General features: G+C 49.3%; 2 protein-coding genes across 2 annotated transcripts; one reads left to right on the forward strand and one right to left on the reverse strand.

Moving 5' to 3' along the window:
* Nucleotides 1-1,719: 1,719 nt before the first annotated feature.
* micu3a (mitochondrial calcium uptake family, member 3a) lies at nt 1,720-19,170 on the reverse strand. The gene is given in 16 exon segments (XM_047017193.1): nt 1,720-1,802; nt 2,063-2,127; nt 2,476-2,633; nt 2,934-3,042; nt 6,501-6,672; nt 6,793-6,887; nt 8,458-8,472; nt 10,003-10,098; nt 12,776-12,847; nt 12,940-12,996; nt 12,998-13,038; nt 13,515-13,562; nt 16,308-16,386; nt 16,567-16,598; nt 17,385-17,529; nt 18,894-19,170. Coding segments are annotated over 16 exon segments (1,461 nt in total). The 5' UTR covers nt 19,164-19,170; the 3' UTR covers nt 1,720-1,795.
* Nucleotides 19,171-21,604: 2,434 nt separating this feature from the next.
* On the forward strand, nt 21,605-24,200 carry fgf20a (fibroblast growth factor 20a). The gene is made up of 3 exons (XM_047017195.1): nt 21,605-22,285; nt 22,861-22,964; nt 23,294-24,200. The coding sequence occupies exons 1-3, from the start codon at nt 22,009-22,011 to the stop codon at nt 23,537-23,539; spliced, it is 627 nt and encodes a 208-aa protein (XP_046873151.1). The 5' UTR covers nt 21,605-22,008; the 3' UTR covers nt 23,540-24,200.
* Nucleotides 24,201-25,428: the final 1,228 nt, after the last annotated feature.

Consider the following 25,428-nt stretch of genomic DNA (forward strand, 5'->3'; position numbering starts at 1 on the left):
AACATTGTCATGAAAGTGTTCAGAATCTACAGTGACATGAAATCACCTTCAAGCTGCTAGTGACTAGCCTAGCTCTAGCTACCTAGCTAGCTAGCTAACTATAAAAAAAGTAGTTGAACTTACCGCTACAAAATGATTCCGCTTTCCCCATTGACGAGAAAACATGTTTGCTAACAACTTATTTGGACGTTTCATTTGTTTGCAATCTAAACACGTATAGAGCAGTCAATCTGTAAAACATGTATGAAGTGGATACAAGACTTGACCATTAGCTTGCAATATAATTAGAGCTAACGAGAAAATCGATCACAACTCTAGAGCACGCTTTACTCGGCAAATTGACCTAATTCGTAAATGATGCCGCCCCCATCACCGTGAGTTAGGATTCCGCCCACTCAGGTAATCAAGTTCAGACAAAAATGTTTTATTCATGCGATCAACACTATTTCATTTGCATTCTGTCCATTATAATGACACACTAAACAAGGTTCAAATAGATACGTTGTATGGAATGTTCAATGAACATAATCAATCTTAAATATAAATTACGATAGGAATGTAGCTACAGCATTCAATGAAATAACATGTAATCCTTCAAAAAAGTCTCTGGAGGTAGCCATAATTCAGTTATACATTAAATCATATATCACAATCCAGTTTTGTGTACAGTATTGAAATAGTTAAATGACGTTGATTTGCTGGGTATAGGTGAAAAAGGCACACTTGATGTAATTCTAGTCCAACACCACCCAACTTTCAGTATGCTCTTAGCATAGTGTAAAGAAAAAAAAGAAATACAATTTAAAGTCAAGAATTTCGTTTTGTAGGCAAGAAAAATAAAGTTAAATAAGATATATATTTTTAAATAATCATAAATTTGTCATCTCTCTTCTTCCATTTCGCTAGGTCAATGATTCCTTCAATTTATTTAGTTATATGGCTATTGCAGCGATCATGGTTAAGATGTTTATATATGCTGGCCTTCACTGTGCAACACTCAAGCATTTTTACAAAAATACATATTTGGGACGACATGAGATGAAGATGGCATTCTATAGTTTTGCATTAATCACAGATTGTATGTTATTGTATTTGATCATTTCCAAGTCATTTATTAACGAGACGATAGTTGTGCGACGTCTTGTTCTATAATGTCCCACTGCTGAATTGTGAGCAGCTACGCACGGCCCCCTCGGTCGTAGTTTGGTGGGACAGTGATGTAGCGGTGAGGAGCAGTCTGGGTGGAGGACCTGTGGTGTGGGAGGAGGTTTGGAGGAGCCAGGTTGACTTATTTGGGATGACAAGTGATGGACTGTGAGACTGACCTCACAAGGACTTCATTCATAACAGATTGTGTGCATGCTAGTTAACTGTGGAGAGCCCTGGTTAAGACTGGGTCATGACTCTTCCAATCAGGATTACACTCAGGGTTATTTGATTCTTTGTTTCTCCTCTTTTTCTCCTCCACTACTCCCCCCCCTCCCCTCCTCCTCCTCTTTTCTAAGTCTTTTAATCCTCTCTCCTCCCCTTCTCTAGGTCTTCTCCTCCTCCTCCTGTTCTCTAGGTCTTTTCCTCCTCCTCTCTCCTCCTCTTCTCTAGGTCAGCTCCTCCTCCTCTCTCCTCCTCTTCTCTAGGTCTCCTCCTCCTCCTCTCTCCTCCTCTTCTCTAGGTCTTCTCCTCCTCCTCTCTCCTCCTCTTCTCTAGGTCTTCTCGGTGAACCTCCTCCAGAGCTGGCGGACATGTTTCCTTCCTTCCGCCCTCACACAGGTGGGGAAGGACCCGCCACGGGAACCGCTCACCTGGTGCACAGGAGCCAACAACACGGGTTAACTCCCAGGTGGGATTCAAATGGGAATCAAATTGGGGTATCTGAATGTGCATGTGAATCAATCACAGGATTCGAACACAGAGTGAATCTGGATGCGGGGTCAACCTGAAGTAAGGTGCGCAGTATTGACTGAGGGATTAGAAAGCACCTTGATAGACACAGTTACAGCTCAGAAAGCCCTACAGGGGCTGGTCCCAAAGGTCAGGGGTTAGGGGTCAGAGGTCAGGTACTTATCTGCCAGCCAGCTCCTTCTTCAGACACGACCTGAAGGAAGTGAACCTCTCCACAGCCTTGTAGCCCTGGGGTTAGCCAGCCAGAGAGAAGGAGGGAGGGATGGGAGGAGGGAGGAATGGGGGAGGGATGGGGGAAGGGGGGGGGGGGGGATGGAGAGAGAGAAAGAGACAGGCACAGAGCCAGACAGAGGAGTGGCAGGTTAGAGAAAGACAGTAAGGCGTGAGAAGTGTGTTACTGTACTAGTAAGCCAAGGACTGTGATGCCAGAGAGGAAGAGGAGAACAGATATCCATGCTGCAAGGAAGGCAGGTGTTTCATCCACACTGCTTACACAGGGCGCTGTACCCACATACACCACTAGGTGGCAGGCATACTCAATGAATAGAATTGCATTCTCCCTTCTCCCCTCCTCACCCTGGCTCCTCTATGCAGCCTGTCCTTCATGATGCCGATGAACTCTTTGTAGCTGAGCTGGTCGTCGTGGTCCACGTCAAAGATCTTGAAGATGGTGTTGACCAGGTGTCGTGTCAGCTTCAGCCCCGTGGCCACGTACACCGCCCGGGCAAACTCATCTGTGCATGTGGGGGTGTATGTGTGTGTGTGTGGGGGTGTATGTGTGTGTGTGTGTGTGTGGGGGGGGGGGGGGTGTATGTGTGTGTGTGGGGGGGGAGGGAGGGAATGAGGGATGTCGTTTGAGAGAAACAGGTAAATAATTACAGTCATACACAGTAACATGCTCTGATTGATGTTTCCAGTTTCCGTTCATGGATTGACTAGGTGAGAGACAACACCACACACACACACACACACACACACACACACACACACACACACACACACACACACACACACACACACACACACAGCCCTACCCTGTCCTATGGATCTGCTGGCAAAGTTGTACATCTGCATGGCGATCGCAAAGTCCTCCAGGTTGTTGAGGAACTGGAAGAAGGAGCGGAACTCATCGAAGGTGATCCCCTGAATCACACACACACACGTACACACACGTACACACACACACGTACACACACCCACACACACACAGAAGTTAGTGATAGGCTGTATCACACAGGAAACCCATTGACAGCATGACACACACGTTCCTCATCAGCCCACAGTACGGATCACCACGCAGCTCCAACTGCAGCTGCCTCGGGTGCTCATGCTGACCCCTGACCCCATGCACGGCCAGTGGAGGCGGAGCTGACCGATTAAGCCACGCCCCCAGGTGCAGGTCATCTACATGACATCACCATCAGGACTGTCTGGGGTCGTAGGGGACACAGGTCTGGTTACGATGATAAGAAACAATGTAACAATAACAGACATGAGCCGAATGTACTCTAATGCAAATCATTCAAAGCTGTATGAGAACATCTGTGCATGAAAACCCAGTGGTCTCATCAGACTGGAGGAAAATAGAGTTGACGATGACAACAACAACAACAACAACAACAACAACAACAACAAGCAGACACGTGCACCAGTGCAGGCGGAGGTAGTTGCATCATAGCTACCAACCTCCTGCCTCTGTGGAAGGAGAAGAGAGGGAGGAGAAGAGGAGGAGAGAGGGAGGAGAAGAGGAGGAGGAGAAGAGAGGGAGGAGAAGAGGAGAAGGAGAGAGGGAGGAGTAGGAGAAGAGGAGGAGGAGAGGAGGAGAAGAGAAGGAGGAGAAGGAGAGGAGGAGGAGGTGAATAAGAAGAAGGGAGGGAGGAATAGAGAAGGAAAAGAAGAGGAGGAGGAGAAGGAGAGGTAGAAGGAGGTGAATAAGAAGAAGGGAGGGAGGAGAAGAGAAGGAGAAGAGGAGGAGGAGGAGAGGAGGACAAGAGGTAAAAGGAGGTGAATGAGAAGAGGAGATGGAGGAGAAGAGGGAAAACATGAGAGGGAGGAGAAGGAAAAGGAGGAGAGAAAGGAAAGAGGAGAGGAGAGGAAAGAGGGAGGACCCAGAAAAACAGGGTTGAACAGGGAGAAAGAACATACACACAGCACATCTGAGCTCCACTTCTCACATTAAGGAAAGACACAAGAGCACATCTGAGGGAAGGATGAAGAGCACATCTGAGGGATGAAGAGCACATCTGAGGGATGAAGAGCACATCTGAAGGATGAAGAGCACATCTGAGGGGAGGATGAAGAGCACATCTGAGGGGAGGATGAAGAGCACATCTGAAGGGAGGATAAAGAGCACATCTGAGGGGAGGATGAAGAGCACATCTGAGGGGAGGATGAAGAGCACATCTGAGGGGAGGATGAAGAGCACATCTGAGGGGAGGATGAAGAGCACACCTGAAGGATGAAGAGCACATCTGAAGGATGAAGAGCACATCTGAGGGGAGGATGAAGAGCACATCTGAGGGATGAAGAGCACATCTGAGGGGAGGATGAACAGCACATCTGAAGGATGAAGAGCACATCTGAGGGATGAAGAGCACATCTGAGGGGAGGATGAAGAGCACATCTGAGGGGAGGATGAAGAGCACATCTGAAGGGAGGATGAAGAGCACATCTGAAGGGAGGATGAAGAGCACATCTGAAGGGAGGATGAAGAGCACATCTGAGGGGTGAAGAGCACATCTGAGGGGAGGATGAAGAGCACATCTGAGGGGAGGATGAAGAGCACATCTGAAGGGAGGATGAAGAGCACATCTGAAGGGAGGATGAAGAGCACATCTGAAGGGAGGATGAAGAGCACATCTGAGGGGTGAAGAGCACATCTGAGGGGAGGATGAAGAGCACATCTGAGGGGAGGATGAAGAGCACATCTGAAGGGAGGATGAAGAGCACATCTGAAGGGAGGATGAAGAGCACATCTGAAGGGAGGATGAAGAGCACATCTGAGGGGAGGATGAAGAGCACATCTGAGGGGAGGATGAAGAGCACATCTGAAGGGAGGATGAAGAGCACATCTGAAGGGAGGATGAAGAGCACATCTGAAGGGAGGATGAAGAGCACATCTGAAGGGAGGATGAAGAGCACATCTGAAGGGAGGATGAAGAGCACATCTGAGGGGTGAAGAGCACATCTGAGGGGAGGATGAAGAGCACATCTGAGGGGAGGATGAAGAGCACATCTGAGGGGAGGATGAAGAGCACATCTGAAGGATGAAGAGCACATCTGAAGAGGATGAAGAGCACATCTGAGGGGAGGATGAAGAGCACATCTGAGGGGTGAAGACAAGGGCACAAGTGCTTATTTCTAGACTTGGAGAGTTTGGAGGTAAAGTGCGGAGTGGCCAGAATAGATTATTGGGTTGTTTCTCCAGGTGTGACCAGAGAGACACATTTACACACAGCGCAAGCAGTCACACACTACTAACGACACACACATCGATTTGCTACTAGTTGCAAAATGTCATAATGATCGATTGCATAACTTTGGAAGATAGAGTCTTTGGCATGTTAGCTAGCTAATTGAACTTTCTCCAGAGTAAAACTTAATGTCCAGTTCAGCATGCAGATATAAATCTATGAACATTATCTGGAGCTACGGACCTGATAAACACTGACCAACTAGCTAGCAATCAGGTTAGCACGGCTAACTATCTCCACAGTAGTGTATGAGCTGATGTCTCTGTACGTGAGCCTGTGGGTGTGTGTGTTTGTGTGTGTGTGTGTGTGTGAGAGTGTGTGTGTGTGTGCGTGTGACTTTCACAGCAAAATAACGCATGTCCGTGAGGAAGGGCAGCTTGTCAATCAGTCAAAACCGTGTTTCAAAACCACAGGGTCACTGAATGCTGTGAAGTGTGTGTGTGTGTGTGTGTGTGATGGGGTGTGAGAATCCACTTCTTCCTGACTACAAGGTGTCAGGCTGATACAGGCTTGAGTGACAGGTTCCATAGTGATGGGGCGGTAGTGCGCTCAACCATGTGTGTGTGTGTGTGTGTGTGGTGTGTTTGTGGTGTGTGTGTGTGTCTGAGAGAAAGAGAGGTCTGGGGGACATTAGATCCAGCCTCTGCTAGTCGCTCAGTGGAGCGTTCAGGTGAGGAGAAGGGGAAGGAAGAGGGGGGAAGGGGGTAAGACAAGCCTGGGGCAACACTGGGGGGTAGGGCGGTTTGAGGGAGGAGGGGGGAGGTGAGGGGGTGAGGGTGGATCATCCATATGGCACCTGATTGATTTCTGTTGCCATCAGGCCTTTAGTTTGTAGTCATCATTTGACCAGCTTCCTATGTAACTATGACCAGAAATTAAGAATTACTCTTACGTGTAAATGTAAGTTTCTGAATATACTACATTCTATAGATTCGATAGGGTTTTGAAAGCACTATATTCTATAGGTTTTATAGGTTTCTGAATGTACCATATACTAGAGGTTCTAGGTTAGTGAATATACCATATTCTTGAAGTTCCAGGGTTCTGAATATACCATGTTCTAGAGGTTCTAGGGTTTTGAATATACCATATTCTAGAGGTTCTACAGGTTCTGAAGGTCCCCCCTACCTTCTCGTCGGGGATGGCCTGGCGTACGTTCTCCAGGTAGCTACTGATGTTCTCCACATTGGTGTACCTCAGCAGGATCCTGGCAAAGTCCTCCTCACTGATGGTGGTCATGCCCTTGGAGAAGGTGAGGAACTCTATCTCCAGCACCTCCGTCTGCAGGTTGTCCATGAATCTGGGGTGGGGCAGAGGGCACTGGTGTGTGTGTGGAAGGTTGTGTGTGTGTGTGTGTGTGTGGAGCAGGCCTAACCAGGTCAGATTTTCGGTCTTAAATGTTGGTTTCCATGGCGATTACCTGTAGAAGTCGTCGAAGGTAAGCTCTGCCTTGCCTTTCTTCCCGAAGAAATGAACCAATAGCGTGGTGTCAATCATCATCCCCTCCTCTGCACGCTGCCATTGGTCAGAGTGGAGGACAAGGGGCAGGGACAAGAGAGGAGTCCATCAGTTACAAACCAAAGCAAGCCTTCTGATTGGTCAAAGAGTGGGGGGGGGGAGTGGTCTGCGATTATCGATCCAAGATGGCAGCCAGTGTACCAGTCAGCCAGACAGTGAGCGTTCTGCACATGTGCAGTGCATACAGAGGCCAAAAGTCATAACAGACAGTCAAGTCAACCAATCAGCTTCCACCATCCCAACAGCCATTTTCCTGTCAGGCTCCAGTCCGGCCTGCTCCCACAACACCATCAGTGGAGGGGACCCCCACTGGAGGGGAGCCCCCCTGCTGGAGGGGACCCCCGCTGGCAGCCACGTTAACCCTAACCCTGAGCCAGCTGGGGGGGGGGGTGCAGATCAGAGCCTGACCATGCAGACCAGGAGGACCAGGAGGAGGGGGAGGAGGGGATGAGGAGGGGGGGGGAAGGGAGGGGGGTAGCACACAGACAGCTGTGGACATACATGCCTTTACACTCTGCTGGTGGGGGGAGAGAGAGGAGAGAGGGAGGGGGAAGAGAGAGGGGACAAAGGACAAGAGAGAGAGAGGACAGTGTTCAGCGCAGACAGACAGGCTGGTTTGTGACACCACATCCCATGCATTTCTGTGCCGACGGAACATCAAACAGAACACACAACAAGACAAGACACCACAGCGACAACACAAACCACCAGATGGAACATCAAACAGAACACACAACAAGACAAGACACCAGAGCGACAACACAAACCACGAGAACTGACAGAAATGCAAACAGAATGTGAACAGATTCCACCTTTTCCTGAAGGGAGAAGAATCTCAGGTGTCTCGGGATTATAACTATTCCCTCTCTCCCTTTCTCACTCATTCGCTCTGTATACAAAATACTGCACTGCAACCCCCCCTCTGTTCTAGCCTTGTAAATGATCGTAGTTATCTGACACCAAGTGGGGAGATTTGTGTGTGCGTACGCAGACATGTCTTATTTTGGTAATCCTCCACTAAACATTCCCTTTAATCCCCAAAGGCAAAACGCGTGTGTGTGTGCTGCGTTAAACATTTACATTTAGTCATTTAGCAGACGCTCTTATCCAGAGCGACATGCAGTAAGTACAGGGGACATTCCCCCCGAGGCAAGTAGGGTGAAGTGCCTTGCCCAAGGACACAACGTCATTTGGCGGGAATTGATCCGGCAACCTTCTGATTACTAGCCCGATTCCCTAACCGCTCAGCCACCTGACTCCCTACACCAGGCTAAGCTCAGTAAAAGGTGTATTTTCCAGGCTTCTCACACAGCGCTTCCAGACCTGCTAGACCCAGATAGGAGGAGAGGATGATTGACTGGTCAAAGAGCCAATGGCCTTGGCCCTTTGCCACACCATCCAATCCCGAGCCATGCTCAAGTCACTAGCAAACTCTACAGTCCTTCTCCAGGGGAAGCAAGGAGCATGGTGCCTTCATCTCCATCATCATGTCCATCATCATCATCATGTCCATCATCATTTCCATCATCATGTCCATCGTCATGACCAGCAGGATGCTGTGTTCTACCTCCAGTCTAAAGTCCTGGTGTCCCAGAGGAGCCGGAAGGAGCCCAGGTGAGCCCAGGTGAGCCCAGGTGTGCCCAGGTGAGCCCAGGTGAGCCCCCCGGCCACAACAGAGAGAAAACAACATGTGGGTTCCGTCGCTCACACTTCCACCCTGCCTCCACAGACACAGTTCCACCTTCCTCTCTCTCTACCCTCCTCTCTCTCTCTCCCTCTCTTTCTCTCTACCCTCCTCGCTCTCTCTCCATCCCTTCCTTCCGTGAGGATGATGTAATAACACCAGAGTTCCTGGAAGCACTTGTGTATGTGTGTGTGAGATCATCATCATGACGACATAATTGTTATTACAGCCATACAGTGTGTGTGACTATGTGTGTGTGTACGAGACTAACCTGTAGCCTTTGATCTCTGAGTTGAGGTGAATAACAGTTATTACTGCTGTCAATCTGAAAGGTGTCTTCCCCTCCCTCCCTCCCCTCTCTCTCCCTCTCTCCCGCTCTCTCCCTCTCTCTCCCCTCTCTCTCTCTCTCTCTGTCTCTCTCTCTCTCTCCCACTCTCTCTCCCGCTCTCTCTCTCCCGCTCTTTCTCTCTCTCTCTCCCTCTCTCTCTCTCCCTCTCTCTCTCTCTCTCTCTCTCCCTCTCTCCCTCCCCCTCTCTCTCCCTCTCTCCCTCTCTCTCTCTCTCCTTCTCTCTCTCTCCCTCTCCCCCTCCCTCCCTCTCTCTCTCCCTCTCTCTCCTTCCCTCTCTCCCTCTCTCTCTCTTCCTCTCTCTCCCCCCTCCCTCCTCTACTGACTAACCTAGCTGACTGGTTGTGGCAGGTTTGCAGACAGCCAGACAGCCAGGCAGTCACTCCCCCTGCTGCAGACAAACACCCTGACTCATCCGTGTCACAGAGGAAACACACCACCTCTATCCACATGTGTGCATTTCCACAGCCGTGTGTGCAGCCCTAACCCTTATACATGTGATGTATGGGTGGTGTTCATGTTTAACCTTCCTTCTACATACATGGTTACCTGGTCAGATAGAGACATCACAAAACACATCACAACAATATACTATCACTGATGAATCACCGTTGACATCAAAGCCGTGGTACAGAGTCAACAACACACACACACACAAGAAGCTGATTAAGGCAGGGAGAGACACTGTTTTTCAACGCAGGAGTTCTCTTTAACACTGACTAACCCTACCACATTTAACACCTAGACACAACAACATCACTAACCACTACTTGACCACGTGGACCAGGGTTAAGGATGGATTAATACTGGTTATCTATGGAGTATGAATGGATTAATACTGGTTATCTATGGAGTTTGAATGGATTAATACTGGTTTTCTATGGAGTATGAATGAGTTCATACTGGTTATCTAAGGAGTATATATGGATTTATAATGGTTATCTATGGATTATGAATGAGTTCACACTTTATACTCTGTACACATTTTCTGGTATTCGTCTGCCAGGTCAGAGAACAGAGGGATGGAGGGAGGGATGGAGGGATGGAGGGAGGAGTGGAGGGATGACAGAGGACAGGTATACCTCTGCCAGGTCAGAGAACAGCGCGTGACTTGCGCCGCGCCTCAGAACGTCCCAGTAGCTCCTGGTAACAAGCTCTTGACTGTCCCTCTTTAGCACCTGTGGAGACCACAGCACACTCATCAGCCCATCCAGGGGGGGGGCAGGGGGGGCCGGGGAGGGGGCCGGGGGAGGGGGGCCGGGGAGGGGGGCCAGGGAGGGGGGCCAGGGAGGGGGGCCAGGGAGGGAGAGAGAGATACGGAGTGCCGTTCTAACTGAGCCCAGGGTCAAATATTTGGTGTGATGGAAAGTGATCTGGCGTGCTTGTCTCTCTGCTCGTGTCTCTGGCCCCAGAGGGACACGAGGTTAACTCACCCTGACTTCCTCCCTACACAAGGGTCAACCTGCTTGTTCATCATATGGACAGCACGGCTGTGTGTGTGTGTGTGAGGGAGGGTGGGGGTGTGTGGTGCGTGGGGTGTGTGTGTGTGTGTGAGGGAGGGGTGTGTGGTGTGTGAGGGAGGGTGTGTGGTGCGTGGGGCGTGTGTGTGTGAGGGGAGGGTGGGGTGTGTGGTGCGTGGGGTGTGTGTGTGGTGAGGGAGGGTGTGTGTGTGCGTGTGTGTGAGGGAGGGAGTGTGTGGTGTGTGTGTGTGTGTGTGTGTGTGAGGGAGGGTGTGTGGGGCGTGTGTGTGAGGGAGGGTGGGGGTGTGTGGTGCGTGGGGGTGTGTGTGTGTGTGTGTGAGGGAGGGTGTGTGGTGCGTGCTGTGTGAGGGAGGGAGTGTGTGTGGTGTGTGGTGTGTGTGGCCTGCTTCTCTGACTAGCAGGATGTGTGAGAGGAGAGCAGCGTGTATTAAAGAAGAGAGACACAGAGCTGTAGTCCAAACACAGCCAGGCAGCTGGGAGCTCTGGACAGCACTTAACAGCTTTGATCTCTCTCTCTCTCTCTCTCTTCTCTCTCTCTCTCCTCTTTCTCTCTCTCCTCTCTCTCTCTCTCTCTCTCTCTCTCTCTCTCTCTCTCTCTCTCTCTGTCTATCTCTCTCCCCTTCCCTCTGTATGTGACTCTCTCTTCCTGTCTCCCCTCTGTCTCTTTATGTCTCTCGCTCTCTCTGTTCCTAAGTACAGTCACAGTTTTTTTCCATAGCTAGCTCGGAATGTGTTCGTGGACGCTTCTGATGTTCTGTACAGAGATTTCTTCCTCCTCCTCTCCTCTCCTCCTCCTCCTCCTCCTCAACAGCATCATGGCTGATTGTATTTAGAGCAGGAGTGTCTCAAGTCATTTTTAAATTAGATCATGTTCTATTGTTGGAGTCCATCTCTTTGACCCCCTCTAAATCTATTACCCTTCCTCCACCCCTCCATTCCTCCCCTCCTCTGCCATCATCCCCCAATCAATCACACAGGCAGTCTGACAGATGGACAGAGAGAGAGGTCGTACAGATGATAGAGGTCACAGGCCTGAAGATAATCTTTCTCCTTTTCATTCTCTATCACTTTCCATCCACCCATACAACTGTCCGGGCCGTCCATCTGTCCATCCCACCCAATTTATGCATCCGCCCCTCTCATCGCCATCCATCTACTGTACAATCTCTCTGGTTGTCAGGACAACAGAGGTCAGAGGGCGGGGGTTGGTTTGGATACATACGCTGTTGATATGGAGCAAACTGATATCCATACAGCTGCATACTCTTATAGAGACAGAGGGAGGGGAGGAATGGGAGGAGAGGAGAGGAGGAAAGGAGGAAAGGAAAGGAGAAGACAGAAGAGGATGCACAACATGCAAACAGAAGGGAGGAGGAAGAGGAGGAGGAAGAGGAGGAGGAAGAGGAGAGAGAGCTGTTAGTACATGCGAGGGAGAGAGGCAGTCACACGCTAACACAACTAACACATCTGGAAGTGCTGTACAAAACAATATATACATACACATGTATATATACTGTGTGATAAGCTAAGTGTGCTGAGTCCCTCTGTTCTTGATGCTACACCAGAACAGTCTAACCTAAACACCATCCCTCACTCTCTCTCACTCTCTCCTCTCTCTCTCTCTCTCTCTCTCTCTCTCTCCTCTCTCGTCTCTCTCTCTCTCTCTCTCTCTCTCTCTCTCTCTCTCTCTCTCTCTCTCTCTGTCTCTCTCCTTCTCTCTCTCTCTCCCTCTCTCTTCTCTATCTCCTCTCTCTCTATTCTCTCTCTCCCTCTCTTCTCTCTCTCTCTCCCTCTCTTCTCTCTCTCTCTCTCTCTCTCTCTCTCTCTCTCTCTCTCTCTCCCTCTCTCTCTCTCCCTTTCTCTCTCTCTCTCTCTCTCTCCTCTCTCCTTCTCCCTCCCATTCTTCCCCCTTTACCTCCCCCCCTCCCCCTGGGTAGATCATCTGTCTTCTGATTGGTCCTCTTATGTCTACTGGCTGCCCTGCATCAGCTTCCAATCAGATCCCAGTGCTTAGGTTAGGGCCACCCAGTCCAGCCAATCAGAGATGGAGCCCGTTATAGCAGGACTGAGGAGGACCTCCCTGGTTGGCTGGTTGGCGCATCATTCACACAAACACACAACACTATGTCAGGACACTATCAGAACACGTTACACCACTGAACCTCTCTATCCAACCTTCAAACCTGCGGTTAATGGATGTTAAACATTAGATGTTACATTACTGATATAATATCAACAATATACAGAATATATGACGTATTTACACATACAGTACCAGTCAAAAGTTAAATTGGAATGGGGAAAATGTGTCCAAACTTTTGACTGGTACTGTACATACACATGGATAAGTAATACTCTCTCTCTTTGATCTTACCAGCTGTGCTGACTTCTCTAAGTCTCCTTTTCTCTCTCTCTTCTCGTTTTTCTTGCGGAAGATCTCCTGCAGCTGGAGACAGAAAGACTACATTACCCAGGGTTCAACATGCCTAGGCTTCATCCACCGCCTTGTCATTGTGGCTACACTGCCCAGAATGCAACAGCACACACTCACCACCCAGGGAACTCTCTCTTATCCACCATCTGGTTGCCGTCGGCAATCAAACATGTTGAAGGCGATCTTGAAGCCGGCATGGGGCTCTGAGAGAGGGAGAGAGAGAGAGAGAGAGGAGAGAGGAGAGAGAGGAGAGAGAGAGAGAGGGAGGGAGAGAGAGAGAGAGAGAGAGAGAGAGAGAGAGAGAGAGAGAGAGAGAGAGAGAGAGAGAGGGAAAGAGAGAGGGAAAAGAGAGAGGGAGAGACAGAGGGTGAGTAAAGTGAGAGATGTATCCCAGATGTGAAGCCTCGTCCCCAGGCCTGCAGCAGCAGAGCGTTGTGACGAGGCAGCAGACCTCCAGGTGAGGCAGCTGACCTCCAGGTGAGGCAGCTGACCTCCAGGTGAGGCAGCTGACCTCCAGGTGAGGCAGCTGACCTCCAGGTGAGGCAGCAGACCTCCAGGTGAGGCAGCTGACCTCCAGGTGAGGCAGCTGACCTCCAGGTGAGGCAGCAGGCCTCCAGGTGAGGCAGCTGACCTCCAGTTGAGGCCAGCAGACCAGGTGAGGCAGGGCAGGTGTACTCACTGGTCAGGATGCAGAGCAGGAACAGGTACTCTGTGTAGGCTATGATACCTGGAGAGGATAGAGAGAGGACAGGGTCACCAACACTGCTGTTACACACACACCCACCCACGCCAAAGAGCAACAGGCTGGGTCCTCCAGCCCAGAGCACCACCCCGTGTCTGATATGAAAGCCTGGTTCAAATGTTTACTGACGTTCAAAACACTCTGGTGATAGATGAGAACACGACGTCTTCTCTTTCTTTCTTCCTCTGCCTCTCCTCTCATCCCCCCTCCTCCCCATCTTCCTTCCCCCCCTAATCCCTTCCTTTCAAGCTGATAAAATCTGAGCTGTTGTCTGTAGAGCAGGCCACAGGCACAGGAACCCTGTGTTCAGTGTGTCTGTGTGTGTGTGTGTGTGTGTTATCATATAAATGTCTTGGTTCACTTGTGTCTCCCTCTCCTCTACCTCTCCTCCCTCTTTCTCTGCGTGGTCTTTTCTTCTTCCTCCTCCTCCTCCTCTTCTCCTCCTCCTCCTCTCCATGTCTGGGTGAGGAGATAAGGTCAGGAACTACTGAAGGTTCAGGGACTGATTTTCCTTTGTGAGTGTGTATGTGTGAAGGTGTGTGTCTGTCTCTCTCACACACACACACACAAATACACAGAGACACACACACCTTCATTGATTACAGTAAACATTGAAACCTTCTTTGTGGTAAGAGCAGTGATACCCTCTGTGGCATTGCTTGTAAAAAGGGCTATACAAATACGATTTGATTTGATACCAGGGCAGGACAAGACTCTCTTACACACTGCAACACACAGACACACACACACAGACCTCCAACGACACGACAACCAAGATAAATGTGCTCGGGCAAAACCCTCAAATTCCTTTGTCTGGCACTCAACGTAGTTTCCGAGGGTAACCGTAACCGGACGCCATCCCAGAATAAAGCCTGCCGGTGGTCGTCAGCAGATGGCGTGTCTTGACATCCCACACACACACTTTTGTTTCTGCTTAATTAACACTAGCTGTCTGTGTGTTCAGGAATCCCTTCCCCAGTCCCCCAGCCCCCCCAGCCCCCCCCCAGTCCCCCCCAGCCCCCCAGTCCCCCCCCAGTCCCCCCCAGTCCCCCCAGCCCCCCAGTCCCCCAGCCCCCCAGTCCCCCAGTCTCCCCCCCGCCCCCCCCCAGTCCCCCAGCCCCCCCCAGTCCCCCAGCCCCCCCCCAGCCCCCCCCCAGTCGCCCAGCCCCCCAGTCCCCCAGCCCCCCCCCAGTCCCCCAGTCCCCCAGCCCCCCAGCCCCCCCCCCCCCCCCCCCCGCTACTTTTCTCTGGCGGCCTGCCTGAGGCTAAGAAACCATTTCCACCTCAGTACCTTTAGGAGCAGCGTGTGTGTGTCAAAGAAGAGACCAAGAGACACTACAGAACTCACCTGGCACTCCAAACTACGGACCATCCCTTCTCTCTTCTCTATCTCTCCCAATTCTGTCTTTTTTCTCCATCCCTCTATCCCTGCACCTCTCCTCATCTCTAGCCCTCCATCCTACAGGACTCCACATCAGCATGCTATCAAGATCATGCAAATGAGATGGAGAGAGAGAAGGGAGATGGAGATGAGAAGGAGAAAGACAGAGAGAGGAAGGGAGTACGAGAGGAGAGAAAGAGAGAAGGGGGGAGGGAGAGAGAAGAAAGGAGAGGGAGAGAGAAGGGGGGAGGGAGAGAGAAGAGAGGATAGAGAGGGAGAGAGAAGGGGGGAGGGAGAGAGAAGAGAGGATAGAGAGGGAGAGAGAAGGGGGGAGGGAGAGAGAGGACAGGATAGAGGGAGGTTATTTTTATCGTCCTCAGAAGGAACAGAGAGAGAGAGGATAATTACCACCATGGGGACGTGGCCATCGTGTGCCTCCACTGGTACACACCGCTCTAGAAACACTTTAATGACACGGCACATACACTCACACACACATTTACACTCTCACACACACACACTAACACACACTCACACAAATACTCACACACAGACATACACACAAAAACTCTGGCTTGTGAGGCACACTTCATCTATTTTTGCATAAGTTTGATTCACTTCGTAGAGAGAAAGAGGAGAGGGGAGGGGAGGGGAAAGGAGGGGGAGGGGGGACAGGCGACAGAAGAAGGGAAGAGTGAGGAGAAGGATAGAATGGATAGAAAGGGAGGAGAGAGAAGGAAAGAGAGGTGGTCTATTTTTAGACCTAGGTAGCAGGCTGACCGTAAGGTGACCACAGGAGGGCACAGGCTTAGGAGACCACGCTGACACACACACACACACATTCACACCCACATTCACACACACAGGCTCTGGGTGAGTCTGTGGCTATGCGATGGCTCTCGGAGTGTGTGAGACTGGTCAGACATGTGGATGTACTCTTCCTGTCACACCTGACCGTCACTGTGCTGGAACCTTCCGGCACCACAGCAAGTCACCTTTCATGACTTTGTCACTAGCACACCGCTAACACTCCCAGATAGCATGCTAATCAGTGTGTGTGTGTCTGTGTGTGTACGTGGTGAGTGTGTGTATGTACCTGCATGTATGTGTGTGTCTAATGTGTGTGTGTGTTACTGCATGTGATAGAATGAAGGTGTGCGTGCTTGACTGTGCGAGTTTAGCTTTTGCACAAGGTGCTTTTGTCAGGCTAAAGTGTGTGCCTGTGTTTGTGTGCCTGTGTGTGTGTGTGTTTGTGTGGTTAGTATATGCATGTGTGTCTGGTGTGTATGTGTGTCTGGTATGTGTGTGTGTGGGCTGTGTTCTGTTGTGACAGAACAAGGTTCTCCTACCTCGTTCTCTCAGGTTCCGGAACAGCTTGGATGTTCCCTTCCATACAGGGGGCGTGTCTAACAGGGTCTTCTCCAGCTCCTGACAGACACACACATCTAGATGAGTCACCACTCACCTTCCAGTGTGACTACTCTACTGTTTTATTTCAACAGTCTCAGCTTCTTACTAGCATGACAGACTTAGTTTGTTTTTCTAATAGGAACTTTATACATTTTAAATAATGATATTTATGATTGGTTTGCAGAGAGAGGTACAGACCTGTTTAGTTAGAGATCTCCAGGGTTTTTTGTCTGAAAGCACGGACAGGAAAATCCAAAATAAGACTTACATTTAATTAAACTCCAAAATTTGTTTGAGACAACAAAATGCTTTAGCAAGTTATGAGAGGAGAGGAGGAGAGAGGAGATGAGGAGAGAGGGGAGGAGGAGAAAGGAGGAGAGGGTGGGTGGGCTTGGGTAGATAGCATCAGTAGGAACAGGCCTTAATGCTCCTTCACAGACATTATACACACATACTGTATATACACTGTCATGGAGGCTAGGTCTACTGTGTGTGTGTCCATGGAATGTTCCAGTAAAAGGCTGTTGTTGTATTTTATACCATGGGCTCATCTAATTCAACTTCAAAAGGGTCATTAGTGAGGCTGTGTGCTGAAAGGGTGTGTAGTTTAGATATATCAGGTATCAGTGACTAACGCACACACACACACAAGCCCAAACGCTTATGTTAGCACACACACACCATAAAATGTCCCATCGTCTATTTAGCCTGTGTGTGTGTGTGTGTGTGTGTGTGTGTGTGTGTGTGTCGGTCTGACTAACATCTACTCTCAGACTAAACAGTGTCAGTACACCCCTATGTCTGAGAGTGATCTGTGGTGAGCTTAGGAGGGATGAGAAGAAGAAAAAATGTGAGTAAGGGAAAAAATAGAAAAGAGAGAAAAGAAAAGAATAGAAAAGAGTGGTGTGCATTTACAACTGGCAGAGGAAAAGGACTGCCATAAAACTTCAGTGATCCAAGATGGACGCCCAGTTTCCTACATTCCCCACTGTGAGGCGGGTAACTGGTGTACGTACTGCGTGGCTCGCTCATGGTGACAGACTCTATGAAGTTCTGGGGGGTCATGTAGAGTTGGCCTTCGTACTCCACTGAGCTGAACAACCGAAAGCGATGCTCATGGGAAGACATGTGTACCTCTCCTTCTTCAAAGTCATACCTCGCCTTGGAGTACACACACACACACACACACGCACACACACATGCATACAAGTACACACACACACACACATGCATACAGGTACACACACACCCGCACACAAACAGCAGCATAAACTTGATATATTCATTACAACATCGTCTAAAAACACAAACTCTTCTCTCCTTCAACTCAAACGTTACGGGTGATATTAAAGTTTTAAAGCATCTAACACGTTTCTGTCACTGAAGATGCGCTAAAAGTCCTTTCTTGACGCACAACACAAACTCTATTTAGGTTTCCAGAGTTTCCGTCTATAAATAGTAGCACCTCTGGCACGAGCACTCAGGACACAGAAGGCGGAAGCAGCAGCGAGCTCATTAGCATAATGCTCAGATTCCACTGCGCAAAAAAGCACATTCATCTCGACTGTAATTATATGAGGCTAAATTTAGACTACACACCCAGCGTGCCACTTCAGCGTAACGGTTTTCCTGCACTCAATTAATTTGCATACAGAGCAAATTCATTCATAAAGCTTTCCTGCATATTTTGGGCGCGCTGACACTCAAGAGAGGGAGGGAGTTCACGAGGCCTAGACTTCTAGAGTTGCTTGCGAGTTTACTAGTTTTATATCCATTTGGCTACTCGAAGTCCCCAAACATGCCTAAATATGGGAATGCAGAAAATATCTCTGTGCTCGTGGGAACGACATTTTTGACAGTCTGCCAAGATAGTCAAGAAGGATGATTTCAAATATTTTGGTGGGTCGTTTACTTTTATCTTCTAATAGCGAGACACCATCTGAGTTTTGTGTGAGCGTTGTGCTTAAGGTGCCATCTCCGTTGCGACGTGTGTGCGTGCGTGTGTGGTCAAGCTTTGACTCTGAAGATAATGCGCAGCAGCGCAGGAACTGTCCCACATGAAAGAGACGTGCGCGCGCGTGCCTTGTCATTTTCAGCACCAGCTCGAGCGGAGAGCGCTCTTCCCGCGGTCGACTCATCCACTTGCTAACATCTCGAGACAAAAATAGTAGCGCGTTATTTCCGCATCATACCGTTGGGAATTACACCATCTTTATTTTCATGTAGGCCCACACAAAACTCACAGGTCTGCCAAATGTAAAGATGAATTCAATAACCTAAAGAACACCATATAAAACATACAAAACTGCATTTCAGCTGAGTTTAACCACTTCTATGTATTCACACCATTGTGAGAGAATGGCTTTGGCAGTAACTAAGGAGACACTGTCAACACGGCTGTGTGTACATACACTCAGTGAACTTTCAAGAACTCAGGAAGGCTTTTCTATACGTGGCATTTCCTACCAACTGGGTGTCACTGCACGTTTACCACCCTACACCCATTAAAGCATAAAACATCGTACCGTTTCTTTGGCAGCGACCGCGGGAAGGGAGGGCAGAAGATCCCGGCCGTTGATGCGGTAGCAGCCCATCCTTTTCCTGCGGCTCTCGTTGTTAATGTCGTTGTAAAAATAAAACGCCACGGCTCCTCCCGCAGCCAAACACATCCCTACGGCGAGACATCTTCGTGTCCTTCCTCCGATTAACGTCTGAGCACAGTGGAGGTCGTTTCGAGGCGCGGACCACACATTTAATCTGTTCGCCACGGCTGCCAGTCTCCGAAAAGCGGCCATTGCTGTTGCTATGATAAAAGAATAATATTGCTGCGGATTGTGTTCCCTCTCATCGCGAGAAGAGAGATCGCCCTAGCTCGGCAGAGTAGAGGCACCGGGTGAAGTCCAAGGTTTACACAAACTGAGATGAAATGCTCCAATGGGTTTTAACTTCAGTAACAGAATAGTGAAGGATTCTTTCAGAAATAAGTAAAAGAACGGTTGACATAAAAGTCTAGTTTATCTTGCTCGGAGAGATGGCGACGAATATACAGGGAATGTTTTGACTTGCAACTTTCAGATGCAAATGCTAGGAAAACCCTCATTCAAAACACTCGGTGTTTAAACAAACAATCCGTGGTTCCTTAAACGACTTCTTGACCAATAGTGAAGTTATAAAGTTATAAAGATCCTGTTTTACAGTCTTCATAAACCAATCATGAAACAAAGTGAAAACCTTTCTTTTCAGTCTTTAAGTCAAAACATTTCCCCCCTCGCTCCCACACACACACACGCGCACACACACACACACGCACGCACACAACTCGCGCGGTATAGGATCAAAGCGCTATAGATGTAGACGCAACTAAGATGATTAACTCTACGCTGCTTTTGACTCATTGCATTATGCTGTGTAACATCTCTGTGCCAGGTCGCGCGGGGGCTATCCCAGCGTCTTTGATGGGAACGCCACCTGCTCACGTTAAAAGGCTGAGTAGTTTCCCCATCAATCCATTTACAAGGTTATAAGGACATCAAACAATTATGAATTTACAACCTTTACTGACTTAGAGCTGCTCTAATGTGAGAACGGGGGTCTTTAGATTTGTCATCTCACGACCAATGTCATCACAGAAATTTGGCAAGTAATTGACGTCTTCATTGTAGCGCATCATTGATCCTCGAGACCCCCCTTATCCCTTTTGCCCTCCTCCTTTTTTGTTCCCTCGTGCGCATCTGGATTGATCTCCACGCGCCCCCCTCCACTGCCTCCCTCTCCTCCGCTCCTTTTGCGCTGCCCACTCTATCGATTTTGTTTTAAAGGTATTTTTGGAAATCATAAATACAAATGAGCCGGGGGGATGCCGAGTGTCCCCGGGGAGGTGGGGGAGGGTGGTGGAGGGAGGGTGGTGGAGGGAGGGTGGTGGGGGAGGGTGGGGAGGGTGATAAATCACCAAGGTGTGGAAATGGTCTCGAGGTTACCAAGTCGATTCGTGGCAGATACAAGAGGACACGCGAGCTCTGGAGGTGGTAGCCTATCCGGGGTGATCAACAGCCGGTCATAATCAATTCAATGGTTTAGGCAGACTGTGGGACACTCAGTCCAGCACACACACACACACACAAACACACACACACACATTCTAGTCTCTCTAAACCATGGGTGTTTTGAACAGGATAAACTGCACCTTTAAGGGATCTTGGTTTCTTCTGTGTCAAGTACCTGGGTATTTTGAAGCCTGTGTGTTCAAACAAGTTTATTATTCCTCCCTGTTGTTAGTACTCGTCTCCTACAAGATCTTTGAACTTTGATCGTTCGCTTCTTTGATTCACAAAAGGGGGGCTGTTTTCAAAACCACAATTAAGAGTAGCGCCGTTCAAAGGTGCTGAGGAGATCAGTGAGGGTTGGCGTTGAGTACCCCAACTGATGTCGTTTGCACAGATGTGCACTATGGGTTATTTGGGAGGGGGTCGGTGGGGTGAAACACAGCCCTCTCGGCAGCCCGCAGTGGATTACATAAAACGATAAAACGTAAATCAACACCTGTGTGAAAATAAGGGGGGTTTCACCACGCACACACATACACACAAACACACATCTACACAAACACCTGAGTCACTTGGAGGCGGGGGTCCTCAAGCAATTTAGTGTTATAGCCCACGTCTTTCATGCTGTTCCTCTCTCTCTCTCTAACGCGTGCGCACACACACACACACACACACTGCTGCAGGGTAAGACACTCTTGACAGTCAGTGCGATTCTTAACTCAAAGGACCGCCCCTCTCATCCCCTCTTTTTATTTTTTCTCTCTCCCTAGCCTCTCTCCACCTGCCATACGTCTTACACACACACGCACGCACACGCACGAGGATCCCGCTGGCTGCTCTTGCTTTAGTGCACCAAACCTCTTGGATCCGGGAGACCGTAGTGCGCAATCCCTCGCGACAGCACCGTAGAAGAAAAAAAAACCCTTCTTCATTAAGACTACATGCGTTTTATAAAAGGAACAACTCCAATTTTTTTCACTTGCTCTATCTCTTTTTTTTTCACCTCCCTCGCTTTGGCTACAGAAATCTCTTATAGTCCGGCTACTTTTCATAATCCAAAAGAAGGGAGAATGACTGCGAGATGCCAATGAAACTCAACATCAAAGCTGAGGGGACGTCCACGGGTCTGGGAGTAATGTTTCAAACAGAGAAATCTATAAAGAGCGTCATTAGCATAAAAGGCAAGAGGGTTCATTTACATACGGAATATATTTAAAGTGAAACTCCCCTCCTTCTGGCACGCACACTATCATCTGAACACGCAGTGAGCACGAGCTGACTGGGAGCAGTGAGTAGCGCTCCAACGGTAACCGCATCAACGGGTAGAGAAGGAAAAGCAAAACGCACGAGAGGACTACCTAACGCTGGGGAAACAGAGCAGAGGGGAGTATCCCGGGTTCCCAAGAGAGCATGTGCTAAACGGTGGAACGGAAAACGCGGATGTAAATATAACGGGAACAGCAAATAACCGCAATCAGTGACTGCGCAAAACACACACATCCTCAGGATTTCTGTTTGAGGGAGAGGCAGACACACATACACACGTTAACTTTTCTCCCGGTACAAGACGTTTGAAGCTCTGTTCCGTGAATCGGTGATGGGGGCAGTGGGCGAGGTGGGCAGCTTTTCGCACGGTCTGGATAGCTTCAGTCACGGTTCACATTTTGTCCTGACTCCCGCGGTAGACTCAACCGGACTGATGGGAAGCGAACACCTTCTCTCCGCCGAACGGCTGTCACGGAGCACGCCCTCGGACTTAACTCACCTTAAGGGGATCTTACGGAGAAGGCAGCTCTACTGTAGCACCGGCTTCCACCTCGAGATCCAATCTGACGGTACAGTGCAGGGCACGCGGAAGGACCACAGCAGATTCGGTAAGAAGCCAGTACCTGCAACAGTCAGAAGCTACAACAGCAATACAGTTATTGCGGTGTTATAGCAAAGGCGACGAAATAAATCAAATTCTTTCATGATTAGTTTCAACTACTGTAGGCTACATACCTGTATTACTACACCAGATGTTAAGTGGATATGTTGTAGCCCGCACTAACTCACATTTGACCCACTAGCAAATATTTGCGTTTATTTTATCCACACCTCGTTTCCTCTCGGTGGATAAGACTGGAGTAATGTGTGTACCTTTCTCCTTTGATCCTGACACTATTATGCTCACAAGTGCTGATTAGCCCTTCCGAACCGAGAACCGATTTGGCTCAGTCTCTCGGTCACAACGCTCCGGTTAACTCAGTTCGAGTGGTCGCTTTGAACTTTGATAAGGGAGGAGAAAAATGACAAGCGAACCGCTGTTTTCTGCAAGGAAATGTATGTTGTATTATTTGAAGATCTTTGTAGGTTTCCCTCAAGAAAAGCAGTCTTTAGTGGGCCTATATCTGTCAACACATCTTACCGTGGTTCACTGGACACTGATTTGACCTTTGACCCTCTGCAGGTATCCTGGAGTTCATCAGCCTGGCTGTGGGGCTGGTGAGCATCCGAGGTGTGGACAGCGGTCTGTACCTGGGCATGAACAACAAGGGTCAGCTGTACGGATCTGTAAGTACCCACACACCATCATGGATGTACCTGTATGGAGGTGAACACATAGAGACTGCACATCATCTCTGCTCTGTTTGTATAGAATGTTTTATACACTGTGCAACCATACTATACACCATCATTGTACACACACACACACACACACGAATACACACGTACACACAGTTTGGATTGTACAGTGTGTGTGTGTGTGTGTGTGTAAGTAAGTGTGTTGGGATTGTTAATGAAACAGAAAGATCACATACTCCTTTGTTGCATAACATCTCACTAATCACCTCTCTCTCTTCCTGTCTCCCTCCCCTCTCCCCCCCTCCTCCCTCCTCCAGGTAAAGATGTCAGCGGAGTGTGTGTTCAGGGAACAGTTCGAGGAAAACTGGTACAACACGTACTCCTCCACCCTCTATCGCCACGGCGACCGAGGGGCCTTCTACTACGTCGCCCTCAACAAAGATGGCTCTCAGAGGGCCGGGGCGCGATCCCGGCGACACCAGCGCTTCACACACTTTCTGCCTCGGCCTGTGGACCCCGACCGGGTACCGGAGCTGTACCGGGACGTGATGGAGCAGAGCTGAGGAACGGCAGCGCCGGGAGGAGGAGGGAGGGGTTCCGCCTGGAGAACGGAGAACCAGAGGGAACGGAGAACGCTGGGTTCTCTTGAGGATTCTCCCGTGAAGAGTGTCTGCATGTCCTTGCTTGGCTCCTCCTCCTGGCTCTCGGACACATTTTCCCACGGAAACAAGATGGCGGTTCGATTGTTGCGCCGGGGCGGTGGGCGAGAGGAGGCAGGTCTGAGGACAGCAGGGTCAAAGGTCACCGGTTCTCATCACAGCCCCAATTCTTCGTGTCCTGATGTGGTTGGACCAAGGACAAGGAACTACATGTGTTGAATAAACTGACCTAGTTTTCCTGAGGAGGGCAGGTGGCTTTGTTTTCAGCACTGCTGATGTCATCTTTACAGGACAGGAACTGATTGGTTGATGAGAGATTCTTATTGGTTGACGGTGGAAGTAAGGGAAGAAGAACAAGAAGTGGGTGGTCTTCCAGCGGAGTGTGGAGGACCTGCTGTTCCTCTGTGTTACCCGAAAGTGAACTACCACGTTCTGAGGGAAGGTTCTAGAAGCCTAGTGAAGGAATTCTGTTTTGTACTTCTGTGACTGCATTCTATAACTGAAAACACGCATGGGACTGCATCAAAAACCTGTTTAAACCTGTTTTTCTTTATTTATGCATTTTTCGGAGAAAATATATATTTATTTTATATATTTATTTATTTTGAGAATATATTTTTACAGGTATATGTAAGATATAATAAAAAAAAGAGGCCATGACAGTTGAGAGATTTATTTTGTGCCACTGTGTATAATTAATCAACGTCCTCACTGTAACTAATGGAAAAAGTAGTTTTACTTGAAGAAAACGAGCGTCACATCTACTGAGCTTGTTACCAGGGCGACTTTGTTCCTCTCTCATGTCATCAAAGTGCGCCCGCCTGGCGCCATGTCATCCGAAAGAGCCAATGAGCCCCACTGAGATCCGGTGAAGAATAAAGATAAACTGCTGAAGTCAAAACAGCTCCTTCTCTTACTCTGTCGTTCAGGTCATCCAGAGAGGTAGAGAGCAGGAGGTGAAGGTAGGGAGGGTTGGGTCATACACAGGTGATCACCTGATAGGTAAACAAATACCGTTAATGTGTTCAGTTAGCAGCTAGCATCCAAATCCACGTTCAAGGGTGAAATCAAACCTGCAAACCTTTTGATCTGCAGTCAAAATTTCCACCTGTGAGCTGAACCCACTCCAAACTAACTCTTAAAACACCATCAGAGTACTGATCAACACAGCTGTCATAGTCACGCTCACATTTTCTCCACCTAGGAGGGGAGAAATGAAGGAAGGTAGGAAGGTATAAAAGGAAGGATGCCATATGAATGTGAACAAGGCCCACAGGTGACGATGTTTCCTCTCAGAAGCAAACCCTGCCCGTCTCCCGCGCCTCTCCCTGTCCTGAAGAGGTGATGAACGTAGGCTGAGATAAAGGACAGGAACAAGGAGGAGCGGAGGAAAAGAAAAACATGAGATCATCGGTGTCGACGGAGGGATCTGGGGCGACGACACGTGGAGAGGAGGAGGAGGAGAGAGGGAGGAGGAGACGCAGCATTTCAGATGAGACTGCAGGTCCTCCCTTCTCTCTCTCTCACTCCTCCTCTGTCTGTTGATCTGCCTTTCATCCTTTGTGACTCATCCCTGTTTCCCATGACTGACTAATAGGAGGGTTAGCTGGCTGGCTGTCAGTGGACAACAGGGGAGTGGAGAGGAGAGGATGGGAGAGGAGAGGAAAGGAGAGGAGAGGAGAGGAGGGGAGGGGAGGGGGAGGGGAGGGGAGAGGAGAGGAGAGGAGAGGAGAGGAGAGGAGAGGAGAGGAGGGGATGGGAGGGAGAGGAGAGGAGAGGAGAGGAGAGGAGAG

The sequence above is a fragment of the Hypomesus transpacificus genome, unplaced genomic scaffold (assembly GCF_021917145.1).
Source record: "Hypomesus transpacificus isolate Combined female unplaced genomic scaffold, fHypTra1 scaffold_493, whole genome shotgun sequence".
NCBI classification, from domain to species: Eukaryota; Metazoa; Chordata; class Actinopteri; order Osmeriformes; family Osmeridae; genus Hypomesus; species Hypomesus transpacificus.

Bases quoted from the DNA above. Each gene is read 5' to 3' on its own strand.
- fgf20a (XM_047017195.1), top strand. From the start codon at position 22,009: ATGGGGGCAGTGGGCGAGGTGGGCAGCTTTTCGCACGGTCTGGATAGC. The intron at 22,286-22,860 runs GTAAGAAGCCAG...GACCCTCTGCAG, and splicing joins GAAGGACCACAGCAGATTCG to GTATCCTGGAGTTCATCAGC. The intron at 22,965-23,293 runs GTAAGTACCCAC...TCCCTCCTCCAG, and splicing joins AGGGTCAGCTGTACGGATCT to GTAAAGATGTCAGCGGAGTG.